The 16,983-nt window shown below is 38.1% G+C and overlaps 1 protein-coding gene across 1 annotated transcript; it reads right to left on the bottom strand.

Moving 5' to 3' along the window:
- Window positions 1-3,625: 3,625 nt before the first annotated feature.
- Window positions 3,626-5,367, bottom strand: LOC132615254 (uncharacterized). The gene is made up of 2 exons (XM_060329821.1): window positions 4,875-5,367; window positions 3,626-4,761 (listed from the first exon to the last, which is right to left on the bottom strand). Exons 1-2 carry the CDS (start codon window positions 4,938-4,940, stop codon window positions 3,955-3,957), a joined length of 873 nt encoding a protein of 290 aa, XP_060185804.1. The 5' UTR covers window positions 4,941-5,367; the 3' UTR covers window positions 3,626-3,954.
- Window positions 5,368-16,983: the final 11,616 nt, after the last annotated feature.

A 16,983-nucleotide genomic window follows, 5' to 3' on the forward strand; every position in this document is an offset into this window, starting at 1 on the left:
TGGTTTTGGCTTGCCTAAGTGGAGTCCAAAAATCAATCATCTTGCCTATGCAGATGATACCATCATTTTCACATCATCATGTGAGATTTCACTTGGCTTGATCATGAGGGTCTTGACTGAGTATGAAGCAGCCTTAGGACAGTTGATCAACAAAGTAAAGAGTTTTGTGTACTTACATGATAGGGTAGAAGAGGAGATATTTCAAAAGGTGGAAAGGGTAACTGGTATTTCTAGGAAGGAGTTTCCTCTGATATACCTTGGTTGCCCTATATATTACAGCAGGAGTAAGATGGCATTCTACTCAGAACTGCTGGCAAAGGTAAGAAACAGGTTGCAGAGTTGGAAAGGAAAACTTTTGTCCTTTGGAGGAAGGGCAGTACTCCTACAACATGTGCTGCAGGCAATGCCTATGCACCTATTGGCAGTTGTGGATCCTCCATCTTTTGTAATAGACAAGCTGCACAAGATCTTTGCTTAGTTTTACTGGAGTAATAATATAGGAGAGAGTGGCAGGCATTGAGAAAAATGGAAAAAGGTCTGTCTGCCTGTGCAGGAGGGAGGTTTGGGATTTAAATCAATTACAGACATGTCAATGGCCTTGTTTGCTAAGTTATGGTGGAATTTCAGGACTAAACCATCCCTATGGAGTGTTTTCATGAGCAACAAATATTTAAAGAAGAATAACTCAATTCTTGTCCCTTGGAAACAAGGGTCTCATGTATAGAGGAAAATGTTGCAGGCTAGGGACCTGATGGATCATCAAATTTGGTGGCAGCTGAGAATGGGCTTTTCATTATTCTGGTTTGATAACTGGACTGGGCTAGGTCCATTATATTTTATTGTCCCTCCTGAATTTCAATGTAATGAAGCCATAGAGAATGTTTCTGATGTAGTTACTGATGGTAGGTGGCATGTGCCTGCCATCAGAAATAATTTGCCTGAGGATTTGGCTAAATACATCTTGCATGAAGTAAAGCCACCTGCTAAGCCTGGAGAGATTGACAAGCCTTGGTGGATGTTGGAGCAAAATGGAGAATTTACTGTCAAATCTGCATGGGAATATTTAAGGAGCAGAGGTGAAAAGAAGGAGGTGTACAAGAAAATTTGGGTCAAGGGATTGCCATTCAAGATAGCTTTTCTGATATGGAGAGTATGGTACTTTAAAATTCCTCTCTATGAGGTAGTAAAGAGCTGGAGATATCATATGCCTTCCAGGTGCTTTTGTTGTGTAGAACCAAAGGAAGAGACTGTCCCTCATATATTCTGGAGAAGTACCACTGCACAAGCAACATGGAAATATTTTTGTGCAGCAGCTGGAATAAATGTTGATGGTATGCACTTGCATCAGGTGATTATGCAATGGTGGACAGCTGATGTTCCAGCCAGACTTCAGAATATCTTCTATGCTGTCCCATCTATCATAGTTTGGCAGCTTTGGAAGAAAAGAAATGGAGATAAGCATAGGGACAAGGTGTCAACTAGCAGAGTTATTTATCAGGCTTCTACTGATGTTCAGCAGTTGGTGAGAAGTAGGAAGCCTAGAATCAAAACAATTCCACATAGGTGGCATGACATTCTGAAGATTTTGGAACAATTTGTGCCAAAATTACAAGTCACCAAGGTCATATGGAAATTTCCAAATGGGGGTGTTTGGAAGTGCAACACAGATGGGGCAAGTAGAGGTAATCCAGGCATAAGTTCCTTTGCCTTTTGTGTGAGAAATTCATCAGGGGATCTGATAAATGCAGAGGCTAGGAAAATGGGAGAGTGTACAAATACTGAATCTGAGACTAAAACACTACTGCAGGCTGCAAGATATTGCTTGTCTAAACATGTCTATTCCTTCATTCTTTAAACTGATTCTTTATTATTAAAGAATATCTTGGATAGAGAGCGGAAACCTCCATGGAACATTACATTTGAGGTGGAGGAGCTGCTAGATATCATGGACCATGTAGAGGTACATATTTTGCATATTATGAGAGAGGGTAACCAGTTGGCTGATCATCTTGCTAACTATGCCCTTGATCATGGAGAGGTAGAGGCCAACTCATTTGCAGAACTGGATTCAAAGGGAAGAAAGATTCTTAATAGTGACAAGCTGCAGTGTCCCTATTTAAGAATCAGAACAAAAAGGAAATATTGAGGATGGAGTCTGATGTGGAATCCATCATGTCTCATTTTACTCAAGTCCATTTGGGGGAGAGTAAGATGAGATGTTTTATTTCTAACCAGGTGTTCTTTTTTGCAGGTTACAAACTTAGCAGAAGGAACAAGGTACAAGGCATCAGTAAGATTCAGACTTTGAATCATATCTGTCATGATATGGAACAGAAGTGGTTCAATGGAGAGGAGATCAATGCTACTTTGATTCTTGCACAGAATATGATAAGTATGCATTTTTATCAGTGTACCAAGGGCCAAGGTTGCTGGTTTTTCATGGATTCACATGTGGATATCCTGGAGAACCTGACACCTTTGATAATTGCAGTATGGAAAGTGCAGAAACATTGCACACACATGAACTCTTTGGTATCAAGGCTGCAATGTGTGGTATTAGCACTTGGTGCTCATTCCAATGCATTTTTGGTATCAAGGAGGGAGTGTGGTGAGATTCATGAAGGTTTTGAAGGCACGAGGATAGATATTGATAATTCAAGTACAGGCAGCTGGTCAACCAGTCTTTATATGTTGGCAAAACTTCATACAGTGGTATCAGCACTTTGTGCTCAATCTGCAGAAGAATTGTCATCTAATGGAGACTGCCTTGGCTGCATCAAAGGGATTTATGCATTAAGAATACACCTACATTGCTGCATACATAATTGCAGGAAGGTAACAAGGAACAACAGAAGAACAACAAGCAAAGGACAAACTTGGGACACAACTACATTAGTAGCAGCTATATGGCCATGCAGAATTGGTTTTTCTGCATATATAGAAGATAGGTTGTGTGTGCATATCTTACAGGGTGTAAAGTCACACAAGGAACCTTGGAGGCTGTTCATCAACACTCAGATCAATAGGACCACTATAATATTCTGCAGTATATCATGTGTATATTGCAGTATATCAGCTAGTTTTTTGAGTGCCATACATGAGTTATTGTTAGTTAAAGGTTACATAATTGCAGACATGAGGTTGGGCAAGATTGTAGGGGCTGATATACACATGTATCATGCTGGTATACACAAATATACTGCTGATATACATGGATTGATAACTAAGTTGTGCATTAAGGTTTCAAACTTGGGACACAAATTGGTTGACAGGCAGGAGATTATCATTCACATTGGCTTACAGGATTGGATTAGCAGATTTCTACTTCAAATTTTAGTTTTTTACTATTTTGTTATTTGAGTCATTTGTAGTACCAACTTAAGCCATCATTTTAGACTTAAGTTGGTCATTAGATTAATCATGCTTTCTATTGGTCTATATGACCACCTTTGTAAAGACATTACCTTGCTTTGTTTTTGATAAAATATATAAAAGCAGCCCTAGGCCACAAACCTAGTGGAATTTACTAAATAAAAAAAAGCAATTGTTTTAGTTGATTATCCTATTTAATCAATAATATTTAGATGATCATAGCAAGAAACAGAGAGAAAGTGTACTCCTCGCTTTCAAAGAAATTGTCTCATTGGAAAAACAAAACACCCGTTTCCTCTTCTTCACAAGCCGAACAATAGAGCGGAAATTATTAACTCTACCTTGAGAACTACCTTTATCCTGATTACACTAGTGAACAAGCCTATTCTCCTTCAAAATTGGCTTGGCTTACAATAAATTTCTTCTTGATTATACATATCTATGCTACTGAAACTGAAATTAGATTATCTCTGCAATATTCATTCATTTCATGTGCCAGCTTTGTGTCAAAAAGATGCAATTTTGGATTTTCCATCTTGTCCCCATTACTAATGCTGCTTTCTTCTTCTACCTTTTTCTTCACTAAACTATGCTCACATTCTCCTCTTTCTTTTCTTCAGATCCTTTCTCTAGCATCTCCTTGTAGCTACACTTGCCAACATCACCTTTATTATTAGTCGTTCGAATTCCAATTAATTTGATTACATCTTCATGAGAATCAAATATTGGAGATGAAACCGCGTCCTCAAATGGATCACAAGTTGATGAACTTGCCGGACTTACTGCTTCTTCAACTACTTGAATTTCTGATCCAACAATCTTTTTCTCATCCACCTGGCCACATTCCGATTTTTCATTTGCCATGACTTGTTCTTGTTCGAGATATTGATCATTGTGATCAACATCGATGGTTATATCTTTCTCCCGAGCATTATTGGATCCCCAACGAGTCAAACGCGAAATCCAGAAATTCAACCAGGCTATAAGATGAACCAATGCCCAATCAAGAAATGGCACCTGATGAATAATCATAGGCAATTTTTCCATGATATCGTCAAATTTTCCCGGTAGGTTTTCTGCTGCATAAGCTATCTCATCAATCTTATCAAACAATCTGGATGACGGTGGAAACAACTTTTCTATCACAATTTCTGAAGTAAGTATGCAATTGTCTACGAACGAGAGGACGGATAGCCATTGAAACTGCATGGTGTATAAAATTGGCATTATATAACTCATACCTCTCGCGATTTTATTTATTATTGATCCAACAGGTCCATTAAAATCCTCTACTTTTCTGCAGGCAATGTCGATTATAGCAAATATGGAAGCTACACAAGTGTATAACGGACGGCGTCTTGGCATTTTTCTGCCTGCTGAATTTGATCCCTGAAATTTTGAAATTAAAAGAGATTTTAAGTGATTTTGGACATAGCTAAATTGAGAATAAAAGAATGAAATAACCAAGATTTGTGAAAAGAGATGCATATCACAGTATGTACCTTGGACGCAAGTGTATAATGGACAATTCTTTCAGCAATCCTCCAAACAAAATTAAGAATTTTCATGGTTACATGTTACTTTTATGTTAACCTTTTTTTTTTTTTTGGTGAATTAAAATTGTGAATATTTAGAAAAGAGTGGTAGAAGAAATGAAGATAGATCTTGGAGGAATTGGTTGAATCTAGTTGTGAGTTGTAGGTTGGCATCAGTTGTAGCAATTCTACGGCTAAGAGTCCCAACATTTAGTTAAAATAACCATCTGAATATTAGTCGCAATTTCCTTCTCTTCCTCTATTGTTTTATTTATGTAATTTAATTTGCCTAATTTGGTGGATCATTGATGATTAAAATCCTTCTACTTGGGTCCAACAAGAAGGAAAGAAATTTTTTTTTTGTTAGCTTTAGAGAAAGAGATTGAAGATAGTTTGACGCGAGCACACATTCAGAGTTGGTTGTTAGGAGCCTTATGAGTCATTGGAATGACGATATGACTATTTATCATCATATCATATCATATCATATATCATCATATAATACTAAAAGTGGGAAGCCACATAATTGAAAGTTGGATTACAATAATACCCTTCATCAATTGATTGACTATTTTATCCTTAATGAAACAAAAGACCTTTCACTAAATAATTTGTATTACATTGAACGTCAACGTGAACTGCAAAAATTCTTCCATCATCCCAATTATTGCAGATATAAATTTGCTTAATTATGATCCATAATTATTTCATTGTTTATTCTTGTTTCTTTCATCTGCCATGTTAATAGTAATACCCATAGTAATTTCATTCTTTATTACTAATTGTTTCTTTCATCTTCCACATTGATAGTAATAATTTTGCACAACCTTTTTCAACCCCTTTTTATCTTTCCTTTCATTAAATAATTTTTATCACATTGAACGTGAACTGCAAATATTCTTCCATGTACCCATACTTATTGCAGGTATAAATTTGCTTAATTATGCTCCATAATTATTTCATTGTTTATTTTTGTTTCTTTCATCTGCCGTGTTAATAGTAATATCCATAGTAATTCCATTCTTTATTACTAATTGTTTCTTTCATTTTCCACATTATTATAAATACTACTACTACTACTAATAATAATAATTTTGCACAACCTTTTCAACCCATGTTTATTTTCTTGGCTTTTCATATCTTTTTACACTTTCTAGAAATTGCACAGCAAATGGCTGATTTAACTTCGTTGTGTCTGTGTGATAATTCATGGTATAATTACCAAAAAAAAAAAAAAAGATAATTCATGGTATGAGCATGTCGAAGTTCTCAATCTTTTCCCTACCACTTTCATTTGTATATTCTTTTTATTATTGTATTAGAGCCCTTAGAGGTAGTGATATTAAAACATGTATATTCTCATGTTCATTATTTCTAACTTACCATGCACTTCTTTTGTTTTTATATGCTTTATTATGCAGTTCAGATATGATTTTATGTATAATTTAAAAATTCTGAGAATTTTTCGCTTGTAATGTGATTTTTTATTTATAATAATATTGAAGAATCTATTCTCTAGATGTTCATTGCATTATGTCAAGAAAAAGAGTTTGAGAAAGAAATGGAGATAATGACGTTAAAAATTCAGGCCATGTCTCAAAATGAAAATAGGAATGGTCTTCTTTCAAGTGGATCACCAGTATTAAACCGGCCGGAGATTTTTAAGAAGAACGACATGTGTCTCAACCAACTTCTTCATAGTTGCTGGTAATTTCACTTTTCGTAGTTGTGTAGCTCGAATTTATTGGTTTCAGGTTACAAAATTTTATTCCATTTCATCAATTCATTTTTTTCTTCTTCTTTTGTGTTGTATATGATCATGGGTGCTGCAATAGTGATAACAGTGTCTCAAGCCTAATCTTTGAAGTTTTCTTATTTTAGTTGTCAAATTTTATATTGGCTTATTGAGTTCAATTATCAAGTCGCTAACTTTTATCATATTCATGAAATTTTTACTTTTTAAATTTGTCTTTTGTTACTCGAAAACATATTCTAATAATCTTTTGTAAGTACAAAATCTTATCCATAATAACTTGGAAATGCCAAAGTTAAAAGTTAAATTACGAAATTGTCCATTAAAAGTTGAGTGATCATTTTGCCATTCACTTAAACATTACTCCTATAATTTTTAATAGTAAAAAAATTAAATTTACATTTCAATTAGTAATATTATTTTATTAAAATGAAATGGGATGAATAGACCAATAATTGGCCGGATGCATTCAAATTATCACAGAGTATTCAATGTATTAAAATTGCTTTCATATTCTAATAGTAATACTCAATCTTTAAAGTGCCTAATTAATATTTTAGGGTTCTATCAACTTTCAATAATGCCGGCTAAGGAGAAAGGGCAAAAGCCTCCACATAATTAACCACTTTAATAAGAAGATATAACGTTAGAACACTATTCATAAAGGCAAAATCTATTCATTTTTTTTACCAGCAATTCACAAGAAGATTTCTTGCCAACATTGTCTTAGAAAGAGCATGCCAAGCTCACAATTGTCCAAATAAATATTTGAGAGAGAAGTCAAATGCTTGGAAATCTCTTGGACCAGACATTAGCTATGGCTGGATCTTTCGGCGGAACCCGAAAAATTATATATTGACTAGCAACTAGGAACTTCTGTCAACACATGTGTTTACTCCTAAAAAGGTAACAATTGAATTAATACGCGGTTTAAAGGATACATGGTTTGATTAGCTGTTAATGTAATGAAACAAGAAGTAGCAATCAATTGAATATAACAAATAAAGAGTGATAGCCTGTATTGTGTATAACTCCACTGGAAGATTGGTCCGGTCCGGAGTGTAGAACTGTGAGCCCGAGCCAAATTAAAAGAGAGCTTATGCTTTTAAAGGCATTACAGAGCAAGAGTGAGCGTAAAAAATCAAAGACAAAATAAGAGGGTTTCACCCCCTTTTATAATTACAAGGATGGGCCTCTCCCTAAACCCTAAAAGCCTGATAAAACTCTAATACTAGACGGTGGCTCTAGAGCTGTCCGCGTAACAGATGGCGTAACGGGCGGCGAGAGCTATGGCCCGTAGCGGATTCCTCGCACGTGTTGACTGGCGTCTCCTTGGCTTCTAGCGTCTCTTCGGTTTAATGGGCAAACGGCTCGGGTATTAATTTATCCAAACCACCGAACTTAATTAGACGCCACATCTGTCGGCGTTCATATTTTACTCCGACTCTCATGGCACTTTACACTAGTTTTTACTGTATACAAATAGTCCCCACACTTCCCGGATCAAAGTTCATCGGAGTGACGGGAAGTGGAGCGATAAGCTTGGTATCTTCTCTTGTAAGTTTCGCAATAGGCGGGAAATTAAACAAACATCTTTTTCACATCACGTCTGTCTGACTTCGGTCACGTGTCTCTTCCTGATTGGATGTCCCTTCGGTTCTCGAATCGAAACTTTTTGCCATAATTACTTTCCCCCTATAAAAGTCAGTTTCCCTTCATTTTTCACTATTTACTACTTGATTATTTACTCCTCGACCTTGTTCTTGCTTTCCTTCAAACCTTCATCCATAACTTTTAAATATTCATCCGTAACCTTCAAATCTTCATCTTTCCCAGAGAATCTCCATATAAACCTTCCAACATTCATCTGAAACCTTAAAATCTTCATATATATCTTCAAATCTTCGCCAGATACCTTCAAATCTTCATACATATTTCCAAACCTTCATATATGTCTTCAAATCTTCATCACAAACCCTTAAATCTTCAAAAATGGCAACAAATCCCCGATCTTCCTCTAGAAATGCTTCACCGGCTGCTTCTCCTTCTCTAGCAGCGAAAGTTGTTGCTAGCCCCGGGGTTAGCGCTCGAACCGATCCCTTCGAACCTCAGCCATAAGATATTCTGCCTGCGCACTTCCATCTCGACACCTAGTTCGCCGTTGAGACAACCGTGAAAAAGGTTTATAGGGGCTTTGATGTCCAACGATATCCTTCTTCGATCAAGGTGACAGACCTCCCACGAGTCTGAACTAAATGCGGTTGGACAAACCGTCTTTCAGAGATCGTTATTCCGGGTCGAGATGATAACATCACCACCTTTTGTGGAGGGATACTCAAATGTTTACACTTATCCCTTCACATTCAAACTTGACCCCCCGATCGATCAGGTTATTCTTGATATGTGCTGAACTTATAATTTATGCCTCACACAAATTAGCCCTAATGTTTGGAGGATCGTAACTTGCCTCCGCTTTTTGGCGAACAACATCAACGCATAATTCACTTTGCACCATTTAATCTGGCTATATTGCCCGTGTGTCTTCCATGGTGGAGTTGTAAATATTTCCAAACGAGGGAAACACCCTATCCTCTCCAGCGTCGATGAGAACAGAGACCGAGGTTGGGTGGAACGCTTTGTCAGGGTCAAAACTGCGGAGATAATTCCAGAAGGATCCATGCCATTCCCTGAATGGTGGAACGATAAATGTAAGCATCATAAAACTTTACTTTCTGTGTGCTTTTAACTCCTCATCTAATTCTTTCTTTTATTTTAGCCGTTGCATGGATCCCGGATGAAATAGAAAATTTCCACGATTGGATGGAGGGAATTACGTGCCAATACCCACATCAACTACGCTCGCGAAAAGAGCTATCTGACAAGAAGTGGGTAGCAAAAAATCATGGTAAGTGGATCTTTTTTTTTTGGCTTTGTGTTCTTCCCTTCGTTCATCCTTTTATCTAATTTTGACATCTTTCTCAGGTTTGCCGAAGGGTTCCGTAATCCTAAGGCCTGAATCAACCGATACCCCTCCCGCGCGGAGTTCAGAGTTTGATCCGTCGGACTCAGCGCGGCTCATTGTCGAGGCAGAGGAGAAGAAAAGGAAAGCCAAGTCCTCCAGGCCCTCGAAGTCATCTTTGGTGGGTCAAAAAAGAAAGAAAAGCTCCAAGGGTGTTGGCGGCGCTTCAGGAGTTCCGGGTTTGAGAGACTTCCCGGACGATAATGTTCTGAAAGCGAGCGTCAACCCCGGCTTCGCCACAACTGCTTCCACCAAGACGGAACCTGCTCCGGTAGATGTTCCAGAGGAAAATGTTATCGCCGGTTCAACCAACCCTGTTGTCGATGGCGCGGCTGAAAACCTTTCAGTCCCTATCATTGATGCTGTTCAATCACCGGCCCCGTTGAAGGTCATCTTGCCCGAGGTGGAGATTGTCGTAGTTGAGGATGACACGCCTCCGGATGTAGAGCCTACGACCAAAAGGGCCAGGCAAGCCGAATCAACTCCCTCTTCATCTCCTTCCCATACCTTTAGGCAGGAAGGTTTCGACCACATGTTTGTCACGACCCAACCGGAGGGCCATAATGGGTACCCAGAGCTAAGCTACCGAGCACCTCTGCACATACATCTCATAATCATATATAGGTGGGCCACAAAGCTAGCTTATGGGCGTCATACTCTGTAAAGGCATATATCACATGATAATGGCACATCTCTATATAAGCATTACAACTATGTCCATAACACAGGACAAAAAGGCTGCCAAACTATGATACAACAATATGAATTGAGAAAGTTATGGGATATCTAGCTACATACATCTGTCTACGCGCCTCTATATAGAATACAAGAATTTATGAGGATGGGGCAGGATTCCGCCATACCTAAGTACATACACAAAAAAGTAATACCAATAGACTACAGCTCCGAAGCAAATGGAGCGCTTCTGATACTTCACTGATGGAGCTCCGAAGGACCTGATCCGTCTCCCTGCTTTCCTGCGGGCATGAACGCAATGTCCACAAGAAAGAACGTTAGTACGAACAATGTACTGAGTATGTAAGGCATGAATAGCAACGTAATAAAATTATGAAGAATAGCGTAAGGTAAGAGAACCGTTTATACCTCATGATACCTCTTAAGACATTCGTCATGCTTACTTAACCTTTTCTAGAAGAAACATTTCATATATCCACATATATACCTATACAATCCCGTACCTGGCCATATAGACTAGGTATTATCTGTACTCGGCCATAGTAAGGATCGGTGATATCCGTACCCATCCATAGTAAGGCTCGGTAATATTTGTACCCGACCATAGTAAGGCTCGGTAATATCCGTACCAAGCCATAGTAAGGCTCGGTAATATCTGTAAAATAGCTATATACATATATAATATAAATAACATGCATAAGAGCCCAAATAAAAGCCACTACTTTACCAGAGTAACGTAAGGTCGGTAACCTCCGATTTATATTATGGAACAGTCATCATCGCTATATCTCACCTTGAAGGAGCAATTATCATAAGGTGAGATCAACAACAATGAATAAAATCAAGAAAATCATGAAATAAGCTCAGTAATCTCATAATAACATCAAATCTATAAGTTTTGGAATCTCTAGAAATGGGATCATCATCATCATTATTATCATCATAGAAAACATCTATCTTTAGCATCATACGAACTTTGAGAATCATGAACATCTAGCTTTTTGGGAATAAGTGTCATGACCCAGCTAGGGGCCGCGACGGGTACCCGGGGCTAACCACCGAGCACCGCTCGTTCTACTACTCATCATGCTCATTAACTACTCTTTTATCGAATTTTATACTCAGATCATAAGAAAGTCATCTTTCATTTGTACACATAAATAGTTTCATATACATAAGCCCTTTAGGCTCTCAAAATAATATATATAGTTATACCGTATTGACCTTGTCAGACCACATAACCCACACTATGTATCTACGAGCCTCTACTGGAGTACAAAACGCACAGACGGGACAGGACCCCGTCGAGCCCAACATATACAAATATACACAAAAGAATAATCAAGCACCTCCGGAACAAAGGAGTGCTTTCAATCGGCTGACAGCTACTACGAATCTGGTTTGAGCTCTCCTCCCTGTCTACCTGTGGGCATGAACACAGCGTCCAAAGAAAACGGACGTCAGTACGAATATTGTACTGAGTATGTAAGACAAGAATGAAATAAATATAATAGGAGGATCATGAGCCATAAGAGAAAGATACAACCTGCAAGAGTGTCATAAGCAATTACATTTCGTACATATATCATGTTTTACATAATCATGGCACATATGTCATCACATCAGATATCTCGTCACATCGCATATCTCGTCACAACACATCACATATCTCGTCACATCACATCACATATCTCATTGTTATCCCGCGTCCGGGTAACCATCACATGCCGCCCACTAGTGGTGATCATGCCCGGCCCTCTAGGCTCGGTGTAACATCGCAGCCCGCCTTAGCGGTGACATGCCCGGCCATCTAGGCACGGTGGAATCTCATCATCACAAAATCAATCATTACCCATCACTATTACACATCTCATGAACGTATCACAATCTTATCATAGCTTGGCATATTCATACATAACATAGGCGTATTATAGGTTAGCATTATTGATCATCTTATAAACATATCATGACTTAGCATCATTTCACATTTAGTGCTAGGAGCCTACATTACACTTTGAAGACAACCATGGCTATGTCGGGGTGACGTAAGGTCGTAAACCCCCGATTATATTATGAACATTTATGAGTACTTTGCCTCACCTTGAAGGGAATAGTGCATAAGGTGAGTGTTAACAATAATGACATCATCAGCGTTATGGGATCGTCATATCACGAACTATCAAATCTCTATACTTTAACTCATTATCATCATTATCCTGCTTGTATGTAATTTCGTATATTTAAGGACTCATAAGTTCCATCACATAGGAGGATCATGGAAAGTTTGAAAGATTCATGCCTTTGAAGGAAGGGGTAAGCCTTACATACCTTTGACGTTTACTAAGCTATCGCTTGCGTGTTCTCCTTTAATGCACACGTTCTACCTTCAAGAGAATTTATATCATCATTAGCTAAGAAATTATAAGAACGGGCTTTCTAAAGCTAGGGAAAATTAGGCAGCACCTCCTTTGTTTACACTACATTTCCCATGTTCTATATCAACTCTCAAATGCTCACAACAACATTCACAATATTGCAATCAACAATCATCATTCATATACATTGACCACAATCCACCATTTCTCTTCAATTTCTCCACATTTATGGTTATAGCTTACTATCGTGTTTTCTCATGTATCACACTTATTCCATGGCCTAAATATCATTTATAACGTATTCACAATCACAACACCCCAACATTTATGGTTCAATTCAACTACCATCCAAACATGACACTATTCACTCATTAATGACCCATTTTCCTATGTCTTTCTACAATTTAAGTATCTTAACTTTCCAATACCTTAAAAAACATGGTTTAGTCATGAAACATACCTTAGATGATGGTTGAACAAGCTTTGAGTGGAGTTTCTCCTCTAGCACCAAAACCCTACTTCACTTCCTTAGGGTTTTCTTGAGAGAAATGAACTTTAGTTGGGTTTCATACACTTTATTTCATGGATTTGGTGTTATTGATCATCGATTTCCTTTGGTTTTCTTGTGATGAAGAGTAGAGATCACTCTAGAGGTTTCGAGAGAGAAATATCATGGAGATGAAATGAATGGAATGAGCTTAGGTCTCCTTTTAATGGCTTAAAATCTAATCCGGAATGAACAGTGACTGAAGTGCACAGTGGTCGTAAACCCAGTTTACGGTCCGTATTCCAGTTTACGGGCCGTATATCGTGGTCGTATTTAAGCATATCAAAACTAGAAAGGTATGTTGGGGATTATGGTGATTTACGATCGCAGTTTACGGGCCGTGTTTCAATTTACGGTTCGTATTCCTAGTCGTATTTAACCATTTAAACATTTGACAGAAAGTTGAAGTTTTGTGAGTTGAAATACGACATGGTGGTTTACGGGCCGTATACCACTTTACGGTCCGTATTTCACTTTATGGTCGACTGGGCCAAAGTGCAAATCTACGACTTTCAAGTCTTCAAAACCTATAATTTAGTCATTGTGGAGCATAACCTATCTCTTGTTCCCATTGCCTTTCAAATCTTACTTAAGGTCGTCAAACGTCGTTCCCTTCTCCTTAAAACTTCATATACCCGTATTCTCCGTTAATCTATTCGTGGTACGTTAACGGGGAAATTTTCGAGGTGTAACAATAAGGATATTATAGCAGTCATTTAAGGGTTCATAAGAAGAGAATAATGCCTTTATAAAGAAAGGGATTTAGCCTTAACATACCTTTTGGTCTCGGTAACTACTTCACGCTTATCCTCCCAAGCTCTTTGTTATGTCTCGGAGATTTTGGATTGTTGCCTTGTGAGTAGACTAATGCGAGGTTAAGGTGAATAAGGAGTCCTTACGATATTAAGGAAAGTATTAGATAGCTTAAAGTGTGTACCATAGGATTTTGAAGTCATATGTATATATGAAACTAAGTTCGTTGAAGGAAGTGAGATCTAAGTCATGTTTGGAAAGGTTTTCCCAATAGGTTAGTTGATGTGTATTTAGTAATGTCGTGGGAAGGAGTTATAGGGATCCTTAGATGGTTAATGAAGTGTTATACAAGTGCCAAGAAGACACCATAAAAATTTGAGATCAAACGAATCGACGAAAACAATTTTGGAAAGGGTGAGTTATACGACCACTTATACGGTCTGTACAACTTTATACGATCCATGTAATAGTTACAGTGAACGGTCATCACTGGTGGTATTATACGGTCACTTATATGGACCGTATAAGTGTCCGTATAATCACGTCGGGCGGCTTTGTTTTCTTGTTATAAATAGATGGCCCAAGTTCTTATTTTTTATTTCCCATCTTCTCCACAACTCTTGAGAGCTCTAGAATATTCCACACACCATACCAACACAAACCCAAGAGAAATCAAGGAATAAATACCAAGAACCAAGAGAATTAAGTGAAGAAAGGTTCACTAGGGTTAGTAGACTTCAAGAAATTCTTGGGCATTGAAGCTAGGGTTTTCATACAAGTTAACAACTTACTCCAATTCTCATTATTATGAGGTAAAAGGTTAGTTTTCATGCTTATTTCGTGTTATTAAGAATGCTTAGTTGTTGAATAACTTGGGTGAAAGGAGAAAGTAGAAGATGAGGTCTAAATGTAGATTTCATGATGTTTGTGAGTAGTAAACTAACTTGAGTCTTGATTCTTAGTATGTTATGGATATAATCTTGCTATGAAGGGTATTAATGATGAAAAGGAAGTGTTGTATAAAATTGTGCAAATGGTGGATGTGAAGTTGTTGATGTAAGTTGAATATGAGAATGTATTTTGAGACTTAATGGAATATGACTACTTGATTATGATATTGTGGATGCTATTATGGTTGTTTGGGAGTTGTTTTGCGATATGGTGGAAGTTGATGAAATAAGGGAAATGCTGCCCAATTTTTGTTAGTTCATGAGTTGCTCTAGTTTGAATTCAAGAATGTCTTTAAGACTTAACCATGGTATGAATCCTTTTACATGTAGATTTCTCAAGCTTTGGCGGTGAACATTAAGTTGTTAAGAAGACAAAGAAGTATGTAAGGCTAAACCTTCCTTTCTTATGGCATGATTCCATTGTTGTATACCTTCACGTGAATTCCATAATGTCTTCCAAGATGACTTCATTCCTAGAATCACTAAAGCTCACGATTCTTGATATTTTCACGATACCTTTAGTCCCATCCTATGATAGCAGACCCTATAAAGAAGGATATAATGGAAATGATGACGATGTGGATGATACTTATGTACTCATATACATATCTATATATCCAAGTAAGATTATTAAGAACACCCAACTCATATAGCCGGGTATGATATCTATTACGCGCACCACTGTAGTTGGATAAGGATAACACTGAGCCTTGGTAATGCCAGGTATATATAGCACCGAGTCTTGTCATGGCCGGGTATGTGAGACACCGAACCTCTATGGTCGGGTATGGTACTACTTTATATGTAAGCACATGTAATGGAAGGTTCTTGTTAAAAAAAGGGTAAGACATTATGACGAACGTTGCTAGAGGTACAAATGGCTCTATCATCCCATGACTCTTCTATATTATGTTATTTCTCATGTTTTCATTATGTCATTGATTATGCTTTATATACTCAGTACATTATTGGTACTGATGTCCTTTTGTTTGTGGACGCTGCGTCTTGCCCACAGGTGGACAGAGAGATAGATTTGACCCATGGACTACATGTTCAGAGACTGCATAGAGGAGCTCCATTTGATTCGGAGCTGCAGCTGTTGGTACTATCCTTTTGTGTATATACATATGGGCATGGCGGGGTCATGTCCCATCTATATGATGTTACATACTTTTTCTAGAGGATCGTAGACAGTTGTGTATAGTTAGAAGTCTCTTAGCCTTTGTCGGCTCATATTTTGTATATTATTTTTTTAGCCTCGTCGGCTTGCATATATGTATATGGGCATAGTTATTGACATTGATATAAAAGTGTTTTAGTCGTTGGAAATGGTATTATTGAGGCATAGAGTTTATTAATAAGCCATGTGGCTCACCTAGATATGAATGTGAATGTACGATGAGAGGTGCCCGGGTGGGTTAGCTCCGGGTGCCCGTCATGGCCCTCCAGTTAGGTCGTGACAAAGTGATATCAGAGCAGTTTCGTCCTAGGGTATGTCTATGAGCCGTGTCCAGTAGAGTCTGCGCGCCACACTTATAGACATGAGGCTGCAGGCATTTTAGAAATGAATGACCTTCTTTCTTCATAGATCGTGCGATAGAGCCATGATATAAGGATTTCTCTTTCCTTAACCGTGTATTATGTATTTCAGAAATGCCTGTAAAAAGAAAAGCTACGGCAGCCCAAAAGGGCAAGACAATGACAGAAAAACGGGTTGAAAGAGTACCGCCAACGATTATAAAGGAGGGTGAGGCTTAGAACGAGGTTCCATCCATGTCCTCTTACTCATTACCTATTTCAGAGGAGTATGAGGGAGCCTCAGCGCAGCTCCAGCAGCCCCAGCTCCTCCATCAGATGCTTTAGGCCAAGACGTGAAAGAGGTCATTCATTTGCTCACTCAGTTAGTCGTCGCTCAGGCCCAGCAGCAAGGTACGGGTCACAGTGATAGGGCTATTAGTGGAAGAGCCCGTGACTTTATTTGCC

This window comes from Lycium barbarum, chromosome 10, assembly GCF_019175385.1.
Source record: "Lycium barbarum isolate Lr01 chromosome 10, ASM1917538v2, whole genome shotgun sequence".
NCBI lineage: Eukaryota > Viridiplantae > Streptophyta > Magnoliopsida > Solanales > Solanaceae > Lycium > Lycium barbarum.

Excerpts from the sequence above, each read along its gene's own strand:
- LOC132615254 (XM_060329821.1), bottom strand. The coding sequence starts at position 4,940 with ATGAAAATTCTTAATTTTGTTTGGAGGATTGCTGAAAGAATTGTCCAT. Across the intron at positions 4,762-4,874 it reads ATTATACACTTGCGTCCAAG|GGATCAAATTCAGCAGGCAG; the intron begins GTACATACTGTG and ends TCAAAATTTCAG.